This window comes from Periplaneta americana, chromosome 6 (assembly GCF_040183065.1).
Source record: "Periplaneta americana isolate PAMFEO1 chromosome 6, P.americana_PAMFEO1_priV1, whole genome shotgun sequence".
NCBI classification, from domain to species: domain Eukaryota; kingdom Metazoa; phylum Arthropoda; class Insecta; order Blattodea; family Blattidae; genus Periplaneta; species Periplaneta americana.
Window position 1 is genome coordinate 59908002 of NC_091122.1, and position 17766 is coordinate 59925767.

General features: G+C 36.4%; 1 protein-coding gene across 2 annotated transcripts in view; it reads left to right on the forward strand.

Moving 5' to 3' along the window:
- Positions 1–17766, forward strand: part of LOC138701355 (neurogenic locus notch homolog protein 1-like) — a 75471-nt gene that overhangs the window by 35716 nt on the left and 21989 nt on the right. For both annotated transcript variants that reach the window (XM_069828154.1, XM_069828153.1), the window contains exon 2: positions 17649–17701. In XM_069828154.1, coding sequence (XP_069684255.1) covers positions 17660–17701 — 42 coding nt within the window. In that variant the 5' untranslated portion in view covers positions 17649–17659. The remainder of the gene's footprint in view (positions 1–17648; positions 17702–17766) is intronic.

Below are 17766 nucleotides of genomic sequence, written 5' to 3' on the forward strand. Positions count from 1 at the left end.
CCACAGCAGTGGACTTCCCTCTCTTACCTGCAGTCTTATGCTAGACGCCATAGGGGAGTACAAATTTAATACAGTGCATCACTCGACCTCGTGCTAAAGAGTAAAGAGCATTGAAGTCATGACAATATCCTCAGTTACTTCAAGTATTATGTTTTATTTCAAATAATAAAATAAAAAATTGTTTCAGAAATAATATCAATGTTTAGTAGTACGTCTAGAGGTACAGCTTTTTTTCATTCATGAAATTTAACAAATCTAGGCTGAGGAGTCAACTGATAGACAATAATTTATATTCAGTTTTAAGGATTGCAACTGCTAATGTAATATTACCTAATCCAGAAAGCAAGACTAACAGCGCCCGTAAAGCCGAAAACCCGCACGACAATACTGACTATATCGCGTCGTTGACGTAAAGACTGCTTGTGAGAGTTTCAAGACTTCGGGAATTGTCGAGTCTCGAACGTCAAGCAGCCTTGAATCGTCACAGTTTATACTCACAGACCATACTGAACTTTTAGCTGTTTTGACAACTGTTATATATCTATAAACAATCAATTAGCCTATTTGAAACATCATCTCTACCTTTCGGTGTATAATAATCCGTTCCCCAATCTTTATATAATTACTAGGCCCTTATTAAAAGGCTGGGATTTTTCTTTTCGTATGTTTGAGATTAAGTGTACAATGTCAAGTTAAAAATATATTCACGCTTTATTTAGCGTTATGTTTTATGTTTCTTAAAAATGCAAATTTATTCGAGAATTGTTCTTTTCTATTTATATAACCTTAAGTAATATCTGAGAACATTTTGATAACTATGATACTGCTTTGTTTTGTCTTTTTGTACCAATTAAACATCTCTAATGTTATTTATTTCAATGATGTATGTTATTCAAAGTTACGAAATCTTTCCACGCCGACCAAATGTTATTTCGAGGATGATGTATGTATGTATTTATTTACACTGCAAGTGGGCAAGCACCCGGTGGCAGTGGTATATACAATATTAACAATACACAATAAGCAAGACTCGAAAGACAAATGCAACGAACACAGCATGCGAGAGCGGCAGTTAGTTTTGTTCATCTCTAATATAATTTTATGTTATCTAAATATAAACGTCAAAAGTCTGCAGTAGATCCTTCAAGTGAGAAAATGAACTCTTGTAATTTGAGAAAATGTGTTTTGACATACACACTGCAATTGCAATAGATGAGCAATGGAATGAAAGCTTAGAATATAATTATTATCGTCCCACTCACTGGATTAAATTCGGTGGTTCACGAGGATTTGCCGTCCTTTACGGAGCTTATTTCTGAAGACATTTTGAGCAAAAAATTTCATATAAACATAGTTCCTATTCTCAATATTTTCAGAGTTACACTAATTTAAAGTTGTTTGTAAAATACGTTTTTTCTTTAGTTTGAAGGTAAAAGAATAATAGAGAATGAACCATTCAGAAGTATCATTTATTTACAGTAATTGGCAAGTATTATGAAGCTAAAAATGTGCTGTGAACTCCTTAGTTGCTTCGTACAGACATCTTTTTCTATTTTTAACTAGAAAATTCCATTATTCTTACGCACTTAACACAACAATTATTACAAATCACACCACTTCCACCGACTTGACTATTTGCAGTTCAATTTTGCACCCTAATGCATAGTTTTTGAGAGTTTACAACACATTTTAAAAAATGTCGCCTCCGCTTGAGTACACTTGGCCGCACGCTTGTGAACGGCATCCGTCGCGCTACGTACAGTTACCCTGAAAAAAGAATGAGACGATTCTTGGTCGTCGGAAGTTAAAGTTCTACAGCGCGGTTCACTCGATATCGACGTAGGGATACATAACATGACAGATAGTACAAGAATTGTTACAAGGACCACAACAAGGACAAGGACCAGAATAAGGATCACGAATAACACTGCCATTTAAGGCCAGGATTTCACAACATAGCTCGAGTCCCAAAATATCATTGCTTCACTGTACCGAATGGCAAATGCCTGCTAAGGGATCTACATTCTGGACTGCTGCTATCACTGTCTTGTCTCTGTAGCTCATATAGTAGCGTGCCGGTTCCGTTGTATAACCGAAACGTCTCGTGTTCGATCCCAGGTAAAACTTTTTTTTTTATTGAGGTGTAATTAATTTGTTCAGAGTTCCTCGACTGTCTAATTTGTAGAAAAATATGGAATAATTTATGCCCAATTTCTGGGTCTTACAAGTGGGCTGAACCTCGTCAAAAAAAATAAATCTTACTTGGAAGTTAAAAGTATTCTTCCTCAAACAAAAATCATAAGAAACAAAAAGAGACCTGTTAACTTAAAATCTTGTCCACATGCCATCAGCTTCTATTACAGCTCTAAGTCGATCCGGCATGGATGTCACGAGATTGTGGAATAAGTTCTGATCCCCGGCGAGATCTTCCCAGGTGTCAACAACTTGATCCCACAATTCGTCTCGATTTCGAGGGCGTCGGTGGGCATAGGTGGCTATCCTTCTCTTTTTCAATTCCGCCCATAAATTTTCGATGACATTCAAATCAGGTGACTTCGGAGGCCAATTAATGATTTCGATCTCGAGTATCCTTTGAAACCATCTTTGAATGCTTGCAGCATAGTGCACGGGATGGTTATCCTGCTGGAACAGCAATGTTCCTTCGGGAAAACGTTCTCGGGCGGAGGGAAGGAATATATTTTCCAGAATGTGCTCGTAAGTTTCCGCATTAAACCGGCCATCGATGCGTTCTATAACGCCAGGTCCATCGTAAGACATCCACCCCCAACACGATATGCTAAAGCGCCCCGATCTTTCACGTCGGTGCACATAGCGCTGATCATGTCGGAGACCATCCTCACGATAGACACGGACAGGACCTTCGTAATCACTCGAGATGGTTGTTTCGTCGGAGAAAATTACATTTCTCCAATCGAAATCCACTCGATTGGTAGCGAAGACAAGACGGTCGACAGCTTGTGCTTCCCCCAATATTTCCATTTGCGCAGCCCTCCGGCTCCTAATACCGCGGTTCCTCAACCTGCTGATCACAGTCCGTGAAGAGCCGGGAAAGTTAGATGCTGCTCTTATTTCGTTAGCAGTCAGAAAGGGGTCCTGTCGAACTGTCTCGAATAAAAGAGCATCCTCTTCCAATGAAGAAATCCGCGGACGCCCAGGAATAGGGCGATTTTCGACCTCCCCAAAATTTTGGTAACGATGAACCCATCTCGCGGCTGTACTTCCAGGAACACCGACCAAACGGCCAGCAGATCTAGCCCCATATCCAGCCTCAACTAGAGCTATAACTCGCTGTCTCATGTCACGTCGGTTCGCCATTACGTTGAGAAATGAGAGATGACGATAATACTTTAGTAGAGACAATGACTATTTAACGTGATATAGAATTATTGAAATAAGAGGCATCTTGCATAGTAAGAGTTAATAAATCAACCCTAAATTAAATATCTAAATAACAGGATATAACAGGAAGTCCAATTGTTGCGAAACTAATCAAATTAAATCTAATTACATTAAATAAACAAACCCCAAGTTATGACACCACATTGCTACAGCTAAATTGTATGTTATTAATATAAGCATTGAATAGGTCCGTGGTTGTGCGTTGGACGACAAAACCAAACATCGAAAGTTCGAATCTTGCCGAGGAATGTAACTTTTTGCTTTTTATAATGTAAATCAGACTTATAACTACAATCATTCATATTTCTTAATATTTATTAATATTTATTAATATTTATAGCCAACATTGAATTTGTAAAGAAAAGACTTTAGAAATCTCATATGGAATTTGTGATCTGTAGTGACATAAACATAGATTATCTCTCGGAACTTTTCCGTAAAAGTAAATTAAATTCACTCCTTGAAACTGGAAACCTTATTCGTAGGGTCATTTTCCCATAGCATACAAGCTGAAGTAACACAGCCATTGATAAACGTTTTGTACACAGAATTAGACTGAATTCCTATTCGACAGAACCTATAACCAATGGCTTGTCTGACCATGATAAACAAATCCTATGTGTTTCCAATGTCACTGAACAATTTCAAAATATTAATTTAAAAACTAAGAAAGGATCGTAATTGCTGTATCTAGTGATTATTTACATTTATGTCTACAAAATGAATCTTGGAAAAACATATATGATACTGATATTAAGAGTAAATATATTGAATTTTTCACTTAATTTCATAATCACTTCAGTGGATGTTCTCCACTCAATGTTGTGAAAAAATTCAAAAGTAAAAACATGTAGATAAAGCAGGGACTTCAAAATCTCATGTATTAAAAAGAAGAATCTATATGTAATGAGTTGCAATGTAATGATCTTCATGTTCTTAAATACTGCAAGAAGTACAGTGTAATTTATCAAAAATTATGGAAGAGGGAAATAGAATATATTTGAGTAGAAAAGCACAAAATTCAGATAATGCAATTAAACCTATTCGTAATATTATTAAATTTAAACTTGTAGATATCCTAAGAAAGAAAATATTTTTTCATTAAAACCAATGATTATAAAGTAGAGGATCCCAAATCTATTGCAAATTCTTTCAACGTATTATAGTATATAGTACAGAAATATTATTGACAACTTAAACATTCAAGATTTTGCAAAAGATACTGCAATTGGTTACTTAACAGATGTATTTAATAATTATTATTAATATATGTAATTAGTCAATAACTGAAACAGTGCTTATACATTCAATCATAACATGAATAAAATTGAATGCAAACACGTAGATAAAATAGTTAAAATTAACTGCAGGGGTGAGAATGAAATAATCCAAAGCCATACTTTTAACAAAAATTGTTTTGTGCGAGTGCATTTATTACACATATGGGAAAGCTATTAATAAATTATTGTAATAATTACTCAACAAATGACATAGCCTAAGGACTCTAAACCTTTGTAAAAGTTTGTCTATTATTATATATTTTTTTAATTTCATTTTAATTGTTAGTTTTTAATATATATGCATTTACATTGTACATATGTGTGTGTATAAATGCATTCATTAGATTAACGTTTATAATATTATAACTTGTAATTTTGTATTGTTTGCGATCATTAACACTTAATCTCAGGACTTTGTAAAACTATATTTCAACGTGACTTAGCTATTTCAACGTTATTTAGACAAAAAAAAATTGTTGTGTAGACTAAAAATCGAACTCGCACTCTTCTACACAACACGCAGAAGTCTTACCGTCTGAGCTACGGAAACGACATGAAAGCTTTCCTTTCTTTGCGGAGTGTCGATCTAGTCATGAAGGTCCATTGTCGATTTAACTACAGGATTTATGTATATATTTATCTTTTATTTACGTAATATTATCATATTTTTTGCAGTTTTTTAATTGAATTTCGGAACGATGCTAGTAACAAACCAAATAGCCTGAATTTAAGTAACTCAATATTCGTTATCTTGTGTATCGGTGCTCTGGTCTCCGATCATGCGCAGTGTCTTACATCTGAGACTTAGGAATATTCAATCGTCTCATCCTTTTCCAGGGAAACTGTACGTCTTTGATTTCCGTAGCGCTCAGCGCTCGCGCTGACTGCTGACTGCACGCTGACCAAGATCACGCGTTCACAGCAATGCGTTCCAATAACGAAACGTAACTCTGTAAATATTGAGAATAGGACCCATGTTTATATGTATGTCTTCAGAATGTCTTCGGAAATAAGCTCCGTAAAGGACGGTAAATCCTCGTGAACAACCCTGTATAATTCGGCTATTACAAATGAAGTGAATGAAAGTGTTAGTGCGTTCATCATACAAGTAAATTACATTTATATTATTTATATTTATGTTGTATTAATACATTACGTTTTAGTAATAATATATTGAACTATGAATAACACATGGAGACCTGGGAAAATAATGACAATCATGATGGCAGTGAGAATAGATGTGATGTGACACAAAACAATAATGTGCATGGTTGTGCTAATATCGAGGTCTGTCGGGAAAGCGTCCAAAGAAAGTAATCTGTAAAAATAGTGGATAAACGAATACAGAAAATTGTATGTTATGTGCACGATTACATTAAAAAAACTCATGTCGGGAAGCGGGGAGCAATAGTATAAATAGTGGAGGCGGTTAGGTTAAGCAAACAGTCAGTAAGATTGTAAATAGGGAATAAAAAAAATAAAAATTTAAATTATGGTTTATTTAACGACGCTCGCAACTGCCGAGGTTATATCATCGTCACCGGTGTGCCGGAATTTTGTCCCGCAGGAGTTCTTTTACATGCCAGTAAATCTACTGACATGAGCCTCTAACATTTAAGCACACTTAAATGCCATCGACCTGGGCCGGGATCGAACTCGCAACCTCGAGCATAGAAGGCCAGCGCTATATCGACTACGCTATCCTGGCCGACAATATATAGGGAATCAAAAATACCACAAAAACCGGGTAACAAGAAAATGAAGTTCGAGAAAGTCGATGTCAGCTTTGATGTAGTTCGTAGAGAACAGAGTACACAAAAATTTACACCGGCCAAATGGCGCTACTCTGTCAGATTTTGGAGGAGTCGTTACTCATCTCCTGGTAATCTCCTTTACTAGGATTTTGAAGATCAATGTTCCTAAACATATCTGTAACTTATATAAACAGACATTTGAAATGTCACCATAAAAAAAGAAGCCTTCCTGTATGTTAGGCATCCCAATACGCACAAGTGCAGGAGGGTTTGCCTGGCTTCCAGATATTTTTATTACAAATATTATGAGTTCTTCAACTCGTAATAAAGTCGTTTCCAAATCTGGAATCATATTCTCAAATTGCTTCCTATAATCCTCTCTACTAGTCCCAGTCATTTGTAGCATGGTGACTGAAACAATTTGTACAAATGTATGTCCTCCTTTGTGGATCAAACAGTAATAGTATTTACAGCTACAATTGGGCGTGACCAGTACTTGGATGGGTGGCCGCTTGGGAACACCACGTGCCGTTGGCGAAACTTAAAAAAAAAAAAAAAATAGTGTACCTCTGCACATAATGTGTTGAACATTGTGCCACTGTCACACATCTGTGACACAGTGCATGAGGGTTGGCCACTAAAGGAAAACTAAGAGGTGGAACTTAAACTGAGAGGATTCAATCCGGCATCGGAACTGGAATCCGGTGTGGCTTAGTGGATAAAGCGTCAGCATGTAAGCTGAAAACCCGGGAACGGGTCCCGGTGCCGGAGAGAATTTTTCTCCGCTCCACCTATCCTTCATCAAAATTAAGTAGGTAAATTAATAATACAATAGCGTATTTTTCTATCTTTAAACTCACATTATTGAAGTTCATACATTTTAATTTAAACATACACTGAGAATTATTCATATATAGGTAATATTGAAATGTTTTATGTACTGAAAGAATTTCATGCGGACATAAATTGCAAGTTAGTCTCAATATTTTAAACTTCTCTCTTAACCTAAACGTTCTCATATTACTCACCCCTTCATTTGAAATTGAATTAGAAGGACGCGCCTGCTTTCGGTGGCACAGAGCTTTGAAGTCAGGAACTAAAGAATAAAAGGAAACCTCGTCCACCGTTGTGGCAGAGGGGTTTCTGAGTCTAACTCCGAGCCCGGGTTCGATTTCCGGTCGGGACGAGTTGCCTGGGTGAAGTTTTTTCTGGGTTTTCCCCTCACTCATATGGATGAATATCAGGCGATTGGAATCCCACTCATCTTCGCCACTTCCTTTCCTCCCCTATCATCCTTTCATTCCGTTACTTCTTCTGGTTTTCAGATCGGTCTACAGGCGGCCCTCCGAAGCTGGTGGCTATCTCGACCGGCCTCCGTGGATTGTATTCAAGTGATTATGGATAGCTTCTGCAACGGAACCCGGGGCAGACCTTCTCGGGGGAGGACTTCCGCCTCGGACCGTTAAGGGAGCCTTGGAGAGGGGGTTGCCGAAGCAGGAGTGGTACATGGACTCTGTTGGCTGTAGGGACCGGTCGTTAAGGGGGTCAAGTGCTTAGGTCGGTGCGCGTAGAGGATCGGTGGGCACGCAACTCATCCCATATAGGGGTGTGTACAATAGACCTCAGGTCATAGTGCGTGGAATGTTCCCTCCCTCTCTCCTAGCAAGGAAAAAAAGGAAACCTCAGATCACTTTCAACACGAAGTCTATTTCTGGATTTATTTTTCAGATAGGCCTATGAAGAAAAAGACCTCTCGCGCAAATATGTGGATGAAAAAGGTTATAGTTTTATTTGATAACACTGGTAACTCCTCAAACCTAATTAATGATAACGATTTATAACTTTTGTGTAATTTAAAATCAGTGGAAATGGCGTTTCAGTAGACAAAATTCCAGATTACTGTTAGCAAGAATGTCACAACAAACAACAGACTGTATACGAAAATCCAAATGTCATATAAATAATTATCATCGTAGTTTCTACGCGCGGTTGACCTTTGTCGGATTGACACACATCACTAGAAGTTGAATCACCATCGGACCTTGACTCAGCACTCTCTCCCGATTATTGTTGCCGTTTGAAATGTCCACATTTCAACAATTCATCTATTTAAGATGTGATCTGAAACGATTCTGATACCAATATGCTACTGCATTTGCCAACCAGGCCAAGTATAAGTAGCCTATTGTTGAAACTATAAAATTCTGCAGTTGTGGTTGGTTGTTACATTAAAAGTTTATAAATTTGTGATTTGATTGGTTGTTCATTTTCTGAAGTGGAATTCTACCATTTCCAAGAGAAACTTTGAATTTTAGAAGTTAATGCAGATACGCCTTTCAAAATCCAACAGGTAGAAAAGACATCAAAATAATTAACAGATGGCACATGATTGCACGTGTAAGAAGGTGAATGTTGGTAATATTGTGATAGTTCTTTTTGAGAATTTATTACAATTTTCTGAACGAGAGAAGGGCGGGTTTTGTGCAGAAACGTGTCCACGAACATTCCCTTAATACGTTGACGCAAAAAAACCGATCTTCCTCTCGCTCAGTAAAATTGAAATAAATTCTCAAAAAGAACTATCACAATATTACTCATATCACAACATTACCAACCTTCACCCTATACAAAAATCGTTCAGGAACTAGGAATGCACGTGCTTTAAAAAAAACATAAAAAAAACCTACCGAACCGCCTCTTTGCTCGGGTCATAAATAAGTCTGCTCTTTATGACAGATTGCGATTTCTATCTCCTGTCATTATTCAATCGCATAAAGCCATAGCATAGCGGCATGTGTCTTCGTACCGACCCGTCTGTTCCTCCCTTCCGTTACGCATCTCTCTGTCCACAATCAAAGTCTTCTCCTTATAACAGACTGAGGTAGCTATTTTCTGTCACTGAATGTCTAAACACACGCTTCATTTCAAAGAACTGAAAACAATATGCCTAGTAGCTACAAGTCGATATTCCAGGTGGTAACTTCTAATATAATGATGATGATGATGATAATAATAATAATAATTTATTTATTTATTTATTTTATTTATTATTAATATTTGTGTGCTGAACAACAGCCAGAGGCCAATTATAGTTCAGCACAATACACACACAGAAGATACAAAGATACAAAAACAATTAAATAATATCTTAAATAAACAAAAACGTACATAAATAAAATAGATAATAAGAACAGTAAATACTAATAATCAAAACGAAACTATACCTTAAAAGGATCTAAATTGTGCCCATGCAAATTGGCATATTTTATGCATCTACAGACTGGAGAAAGTGATTTAGAATTTCTGTTATAAAAAATTTTTTGAAATCTTAAACCTTTTGTAGGAATACGAAGGCTGATGTTGTTTATGATAGACTCACAATCAATATCATCATTGATAACTTTGCAAAGAAATTGATAATCAAGATTTTGACGTCTAGAATAAAGGCTACAACAGTTAAAATATTTATAGGTAATCTCATAGTTAAAGTCAGAGGAATTGGGTATAAATCGAAAAGCACATAAGGAAATAAATTTTCTTTGAATATTTTCCAATTTAACCGAATCTGTTGAAGTAATGGAATTCCAGGCTACAGATGCATATTCAAGTTCAGATCGAACCAAAGTAAAGTATAGAATTAATAGTGACTCTGGAGTAGAAAAAGAATAGGTTATAGACCTTATTAAACCAAGCATTCTTATTGAATGATTATAAATATATTGAACATGATCGTGAAAGTATAATTTAGAGTAGTACACCAAGATCTTTAATAGAATTTTTCCTAATAATACAGACGTTGTTAAGAGAATAGTTAAATTTTATGGAAGTAGTTTTTCGTGAGTACGAAATGACAAAAGTTTTTGTTTCATTAATTTTCATTCCATTATTATCAGACCAAAGTTCAATAGAGTTAATATCATTTTGAAGAGTTTGGCAATCGGCAGGACTATTTATTGAGCGAAAGATTTTGAGATCATCAGCACATAACAGGTAGTTTGAACTTATTCTTTTACATATGTCATCTATAAATAATAAAAATAATAGAGGGCCCAATGTAGATCCTTGGGAAACTCCACATAAACAATTAAATGGGTCCGAGAGAGAATCACCTAGACGAACACAACATTGTCTATTAGTTAAATAGTTTTCAAACCAGCTCACGTAGTTAGAAGAGAGACCAAAGTTTTCTAATTTATTTATCAAAATATTGTGAGGTACAACATCAAACGCTTTGCTAAAGTCGATGTAGATTGAGTCAATTTGACCTTGCGTTTCAACAACCGGCATAACAAGATTAAGGTAGGATACTAAGTTAGTAGTTGTTGATTTACCTTTAGTAAAACCATGTTGGGCTGAATTAATTTTATTTTTAACATAAAATGAAACATGTTTGTGGATTATTTTTTCAAAAATTTTTGAGAAATTGTTTAATATTGAAATAGGTCTATAATTGGAAACAACATTTTTTTACCATTCTTAAATAATAATAATAATAATAATAATAATAATAATAATAATAATAATAATAATAATAATAATAATAATAATAATGGTAATAATAATACCATAACATTGAGGATTATTGGGGATCATCAGTGCGGTTTTAGGAGTAATAGATCAACTATTGATCAGATTTTTTGTATTCGCCAGATATTGGAGAAAACTGGGAGTATAAAGGTACAGTTATTCATAGATTTCAAAAAAGCATATGACTCAGTTAAGAGAGAAGTTTTATATAATATCCTTACTGAATTTGGTATTCCCAAGAACTAGTTGGATTAATTAAAATGTGTCTTAGTGAAACTTACAGCAGAGTCCGTATAGGCCAGTTTCTATCTGATGGTTTTCCAATTCACTGCGGGATAAAGCAAGGAGATGCACTATCACCTTTACTTTTTAACTTCGCTCTAGAATATGCTATTAGGAAAGTTCAGGATAACACAGAGGGTTTGGAATTGAACGGGTTACATCAGCTTCTTGTCTATGCGGGTGACGTGAATATGTTAGGAGAAAATCCACAAACGATGAGGGAAAACATGGAAATTTTACTTGAAGCAAGTAAAGAAATAGGTTTGGAAGTAAATCCCGAAAAGACAAAGTATATGATTATGTCTCGTGATCAGAATATTGTACACACTTCCTCCACACACTTAACGAGTTCTCGCTATCACAGATCACACCTCGCTATGATCATCTATGCACTGCCTTCATGCAGAGAGCATTTTTCTGATTATAGTAATCATTCGTTGGGAGAAATATTACAGGTTATGTATTTACGTATATTGTCGTATTTAAATATATAACCTTTAAGTATATTGTCGTACTTTACAAATTATGTACGAACGCTACTATGTTGAATCTGAGTATTCAGATGATGAGGAAATGGAGTTATATGAACACATTTTATTAATGGAAAGAAAAAGTAGGCTAAATTAAAGCCATAAATATTTGGAAATCACACTGTACCTCACGAAGATAAGGGCGAGTTTCAGTCAGTGATTTCCATCTGGATGATGATACGTTTAGGCGTTATTTCAGGTTGAATGGACCACAGTTTTTTGCCATTCATGATATGATAAAGGATTCTTTGCTATGTTCTGATTAAAATTATGTAAACTGTTAAAACATATACGTAGATATATTATTTCAAATGTTATAATTAACACTACTAAATCTCATCAAAATAAAATATAGCCCTATTTATTTGCAGATCATTTGAAATTTGTCTCCGAATTTCTGCTTTAAGTTTCGTGTTTTTATAGTTTTCATCCCGTGTATCATATAAATAGGCCTATTGGTGACATCGTACAAGTTCGATAAGTTTCTGACTGCAATTATCAGCCATCTTTCCTCATTGTCAATAAAAACAATACAATTCATCGGCACCTGTGATATTACTTCTTCATCTTTCTCTATATTCAATCGTCATAAAGAGTATAAATGTCAAACATCTTTGATAAATGTGTCAAGAAAATTCGCTGAGCTACCGATTTCAGCGAGAAACTCGCTGGATGTTTTCGCTTCGAACCAGAATCTCTTCCAGTGTGTGGACGTCCATTTGAATCCGTGTTATCAATCTTTGAATTTTCTCGCAACACATTTCTCTCTAGCGAGATTTCTTGAAGTGTGTAACGGGCCTAAATTAGTCTGTAACTAGCTTCATATCGGTAAATGACGAACTGCCAAGTACCCACCATTATACAAAAAAATAAATAAATAAAAAGTAAACGTGTGTTAAAATTTGTGCCGAGAGTAGGTACAGTATTTTTATACAAAATAATATTTCAAAATATACGTAAAAAATACGAGGCAGAATTATAGTATTTCATGTAAAATGGTAATTTTAAAATTTCCGTTCAAATGCACAGCGAAATCGTGTTTTCTTTTTTTCAGAGTCGGCAAGCAATTCGAGCTTCACCTCCACTATGCCTTCAGCTGCGGTTGCGCCTAATGTACTTTAAAAATATGCGTTATAACCCTGATTACATGTAATTTGGGGTTATAAAGATGGGTGAAAGCGTAGGATTTTATATCAAAATTTTACATTTAAAATTGGTATTTTGGTATTGTTATTGGTATTTTTATGTCAGCTAATATGTTTTTAAATACTGTATATACGCAGCCAGACCGTGGTATTTTCGTATCAAAGATACATTTTCAAAACATGCTTCAAAATATTATATGGCAATATCTTGAGGGAGTTCATCAGTTGAGCGCAAGAGAAAATTTTACCTGAATTGAATGCATCAGTTGAGCGCGGCGGTCAGTTTAACACGAGGCGCAGCAATTTCCCTTCCCATTTTGTAGAGACTTAGGACTCTCTGTACATTGACAGGTATGGTTAAAATGCTGCTCTAGTAAAAATGCTCGTACCGATAACTTGGTACTTGTCAGAGTTTGAAATATTTGTTCCAATGCCAGTAATGGATTGTTTAATATCTAGGTCACTTTCTTGGATAATAGAGGCCACTCTCTCTGTGGAACCAATTATAGTAATATTTCCGCGTTTATATATAGGCCTACAGAGTAATTCTTCTATATAGGCTACTGTTTCCAGCTTTTATATGTGAATGGATTATTTATGAAAGGGCCTAAGTCATTATTTTGTGAAAATGAGTTTGTAATGTAATAACTGCTCCTTGGGTGTAGATACATCGATTTAGATATGAAGAGGACTAAGTTTCACACTCTAATGCTTTGTAGAATTTATTATACAATTTTTATTTCAGCCTTAATTTCAAAATTTCAGCCTATAAGCAGTTTTTCTTAAGTTGCTAACAACTTAGTATTCAAGACTTAGGCCCTTTCATAAATAACCCATTCATGTAGAATTGGCTCTAACAGTACCCCCGTTGTCATTCATTTTAATATATGTACTAGTTTGTGTCTCAATAACGACTTAAAGAAACGAATATATGAGGATGCGCAATATTAAAATTCAGAGAGAACACTTTGTGGAACACCTCACAGCCATTATTAGGTTCTGTCTGATGTAACAGTATCGGAAGCCCATATTTCAGGGGGAAATAACAAATCCGGTTCTATGAAATTTTCTACCAAATAATCAGTAAAGACTGTGATACTTTCATTAACAGGTTGGTTGCTATCTGATTCTCCAACAAATGCATCTCCAACTTCATTTGGAGAAAGAAATGAAAGACCGAATGCCCAGTGCAACCATTTACAGTTGTCAGTATTGTTACCTTTATACTCATTAGAAAGCCTCAAGGACTGAATTTTTCTCCACCAAGCCTGACTTACACTGCACACAAATTTTCTCACGCGATACGTGTCATCTCTAAGCCTAGGGAAAATTGACCCCGCGCTCAACTGATGTATACCCAAAACTGACCCCGCGCTTAACTGATGTATACCCAAAACTGACCCCGCGCTCAACTGATGTATACCCAAAACTGACCCCGCGCTCAACTGATGTATACCCAAAACTGACCCCGCGCTCAACTGATGTATACCCAAAACTGACCCCGCGCTCAACTGATGTATACCCAAAACTGACCCCGCGCTTAACTGATGTATACCCAAAACTGACCCCGCGCTTAACTGATGTATACCCAAAACTGACCCCGCGCTCAACTGATGTATACCCAAAACTGACCCCGCGCTCAACTGATGTATACCCAAAACTGACCCCGCGCTTAACTGATGTATATCCAAAACTGACCCCGCGCTTAACTGATGTATATCCAAAACTGACCCCGCGCTCAACTGATGTATGTCCAAAACTGACCCCGCGCTCAACTGATGTATACCCAAAACTGACCCCGCGCTCAACTGATGTATACCCAAAACTGACCCCGCGCTTAACTGATGTATATCCAAAACTGACCCCGCGCTTAACTGATGTATATCCAAAACTGACCCCGCGCTTAACTGATGTATATCCAAAACTGACCCCGCGCTTAACTGATGCATATCCAAAACTGACCCCGCGCTTAACTGATGTATATCCAAAACTGACCCCGCGCTTAACTGATGTATACCCAAAACTGACCCCGTGCTCAACTGATGTATGTCCAAAACTGACCCCGCGCTCAACTGATGTATACCCAAAACTGACCCCGCGCTCAACTGATGTATACCCAAAACTGACCCCGCGCTTAACTGATGTATACCCAAAACTGACCCCGCGCTTAACTGATGTATATGCAAAACTGACCCCGCGCTCTACTGATGTATGTCCAAAACTGACCCCGCGCTTAACTGATGTATACCCAAAACTGACCCCGCGCTTAACATATGTATACCCAAAACTGACCCCGCGCTTAACTGATGTATACCCAAAACTGACCCCGCGCTTAACTGATGCATACCCAAAACTGACCCCGCGCTTAACTGATGTATACCCAAAACTGACCCCGCGCTTAACTGATGTATACCCAAAACTGACCCCGCGCTTAACTGATGTATACCCAAAACTGACCCCGCGCTCAACTGATGTATACCCAAAATTGACCCCGCGCTTAACTGATGTATACCCAAAACTGACCCCGCGCTCAACCGATGTATACCCAAAACTGACCCCGCGCTTAACTGATGTATACCCAAAACTGACCCCGCGCTCAACTGATGTATGTCCAAAACTGACCCCGCGCTCTACTGATGCATTTTTAATCCTTTCGCGCTCAATTGATGTACACCCATATCTTGATAGGTCTTGCTCAGGATAGAGACCGATAGCGGGCTTATGTGAGGATGGCAATGAACCTCCGGGTTCCTTAAAAGCCATTTGCAAGTTACTAATATCTTGATAGGTATTTTTTTATGTCCGGCGAGGACAGGAAGTGGTCACTATTTGGAAACATAGTATTAATATTTATGCTTTAAAAATGTACTTCGAACCAGGGAAGTTTTCGTAGTGGTAATTTTTACGTTTCCTATAGTACGAAGTATAGCCTAATTTAACAAAATTGATCATTTTACGGGTTTTCTTATGTTTTTTCATTAGAAAACGCGCTTGGAGAGATGTGAGTTGAAAGCGCGGAATATAATATTACTACTATACCTTAGTGATCCCATTACGCTTCACCGTGACGTAAGGAGATAGTAGCCTTGACCACAATCTTGCCGGAACTATTAGTAAGCGATTGCAATCACACGTTCTGCAAATGCAGTCTTGTGGTATTTTAATAAGATCGCCCGAGTCGAGGTTACAGTTTGTCGACCCTCGCCTCTAGCATTGCCCGATTTCATCGAGAATGCCCTTTTACACTAAGTGCTCCAACCAATGGTACTATTTTATTGATATAAAGAAATCTGGCAAGCCTAACTCAAAGTTTAGAAAACAAATCCATGACATTGCAATTATCAAATGCAGTGCCCTAAAACAAGTAAATTCACTGACTAGTTTGACACAAAAATGATTCTCTTTATTTTTTTTTAATTTAACACTTATGCCACATTTACAATCTGTCTACAATAGACAATAAGTAATAGTACATTATGCAACGAGCCTATAATAAAGGTAATTAAGAAGCGAGTATGGATATTTATGAAACGAGCGCAAGCGAGTTTCATAATTTTCATACGAGCTTCTTAATTACCATTATAGGCGAGTTTCATACGAATTTTTATGCTCGACCATAGGCTATTTCTAACTTGATATTATTAATTTTATTTGTATCTGACCTTGACGAATGTCCCGTATGTTGTGAGATGTGCGCAGACGCGAAAGTATTGATTTTTCCGAGGAACAGATGTTCACATTGACCTTGCTAGGCCATAAGAACCTACAGAGTTAACATTGAAATTAAATTAGACATTGAAAAACGAGATGACAAATTGAGTTTATTTGAATATTATTTACAATCAACGCTAATTTTTATAGTAACAGAACATAACCTTCTGCGACAGTATTGGATTTCCAGCCTCCGTGACTTTTCGCTAATTCTCTTTCGATTGCATATCCGAGAATAACCGATACTTGCGGTTTTATAACGGTAGAAAGCTGACCTGTCATTGGCTGAACAATTGTAATCTGAGTCGTCATTGGCTGAAAGACCTGACCTTTAATGAGTAGGTGTACTTTAATGAGGTCCATTAAAGGTCTGCTACCAGGTGTATAATTACTACATTTCGGCATGGTCGAGCATAAATATTATAAAAGAATATGACATGAGTGGAGATGTTATCCCATGACAACACTCCAAAAGAAAAATAACAATGTATTAAAAATGAATGGAAGGTCAAGAACATTGGTCCTTTTAAGTCTTCTTATTGTTTGACTATTATCCAGCAAATTTAATGCATGATGATTGGGATGTTGATTTAATCGGTATAAGTATTTTTACTGAACTTAGAGATCTCTTATTTCACAGTTGAAATGTTTAGGTCACGATGAATGGCATCATTACGGACATACCATGGTGCAGTGACAATGGAACGTAAAGTTTTAGACTGATACCTCTGCAGTATTTCAATGTTTGAGTTGCTAGCAGTTCCCCACAGTTGAATGCCGTATGTTCAGATTGGTTTTAGTATGACTTTGTAAACAAGAAGTTTATTTTCTAATGACAGTTTTGATTTAGGTCCCAATAACCAATAGGTTTTTGATGTTTTAAAATTTAAGTCTTTATATTTAAGAAATTTATTTCTTTGTTATACTACACTATTTTTCTCGTGATTTGCATAGCTAATCAGCAACACAGTATAATAAATGCATTAATTTTGATTTCAGGTGTTTTACCAATGATAAGTTCTGCACCAGCATTAGATGAAGGTGCATTGTGGGTAAGTGTAATTATTATTATTATTATTATTATTATTATTATTATTATTATTATTATTATCCAACT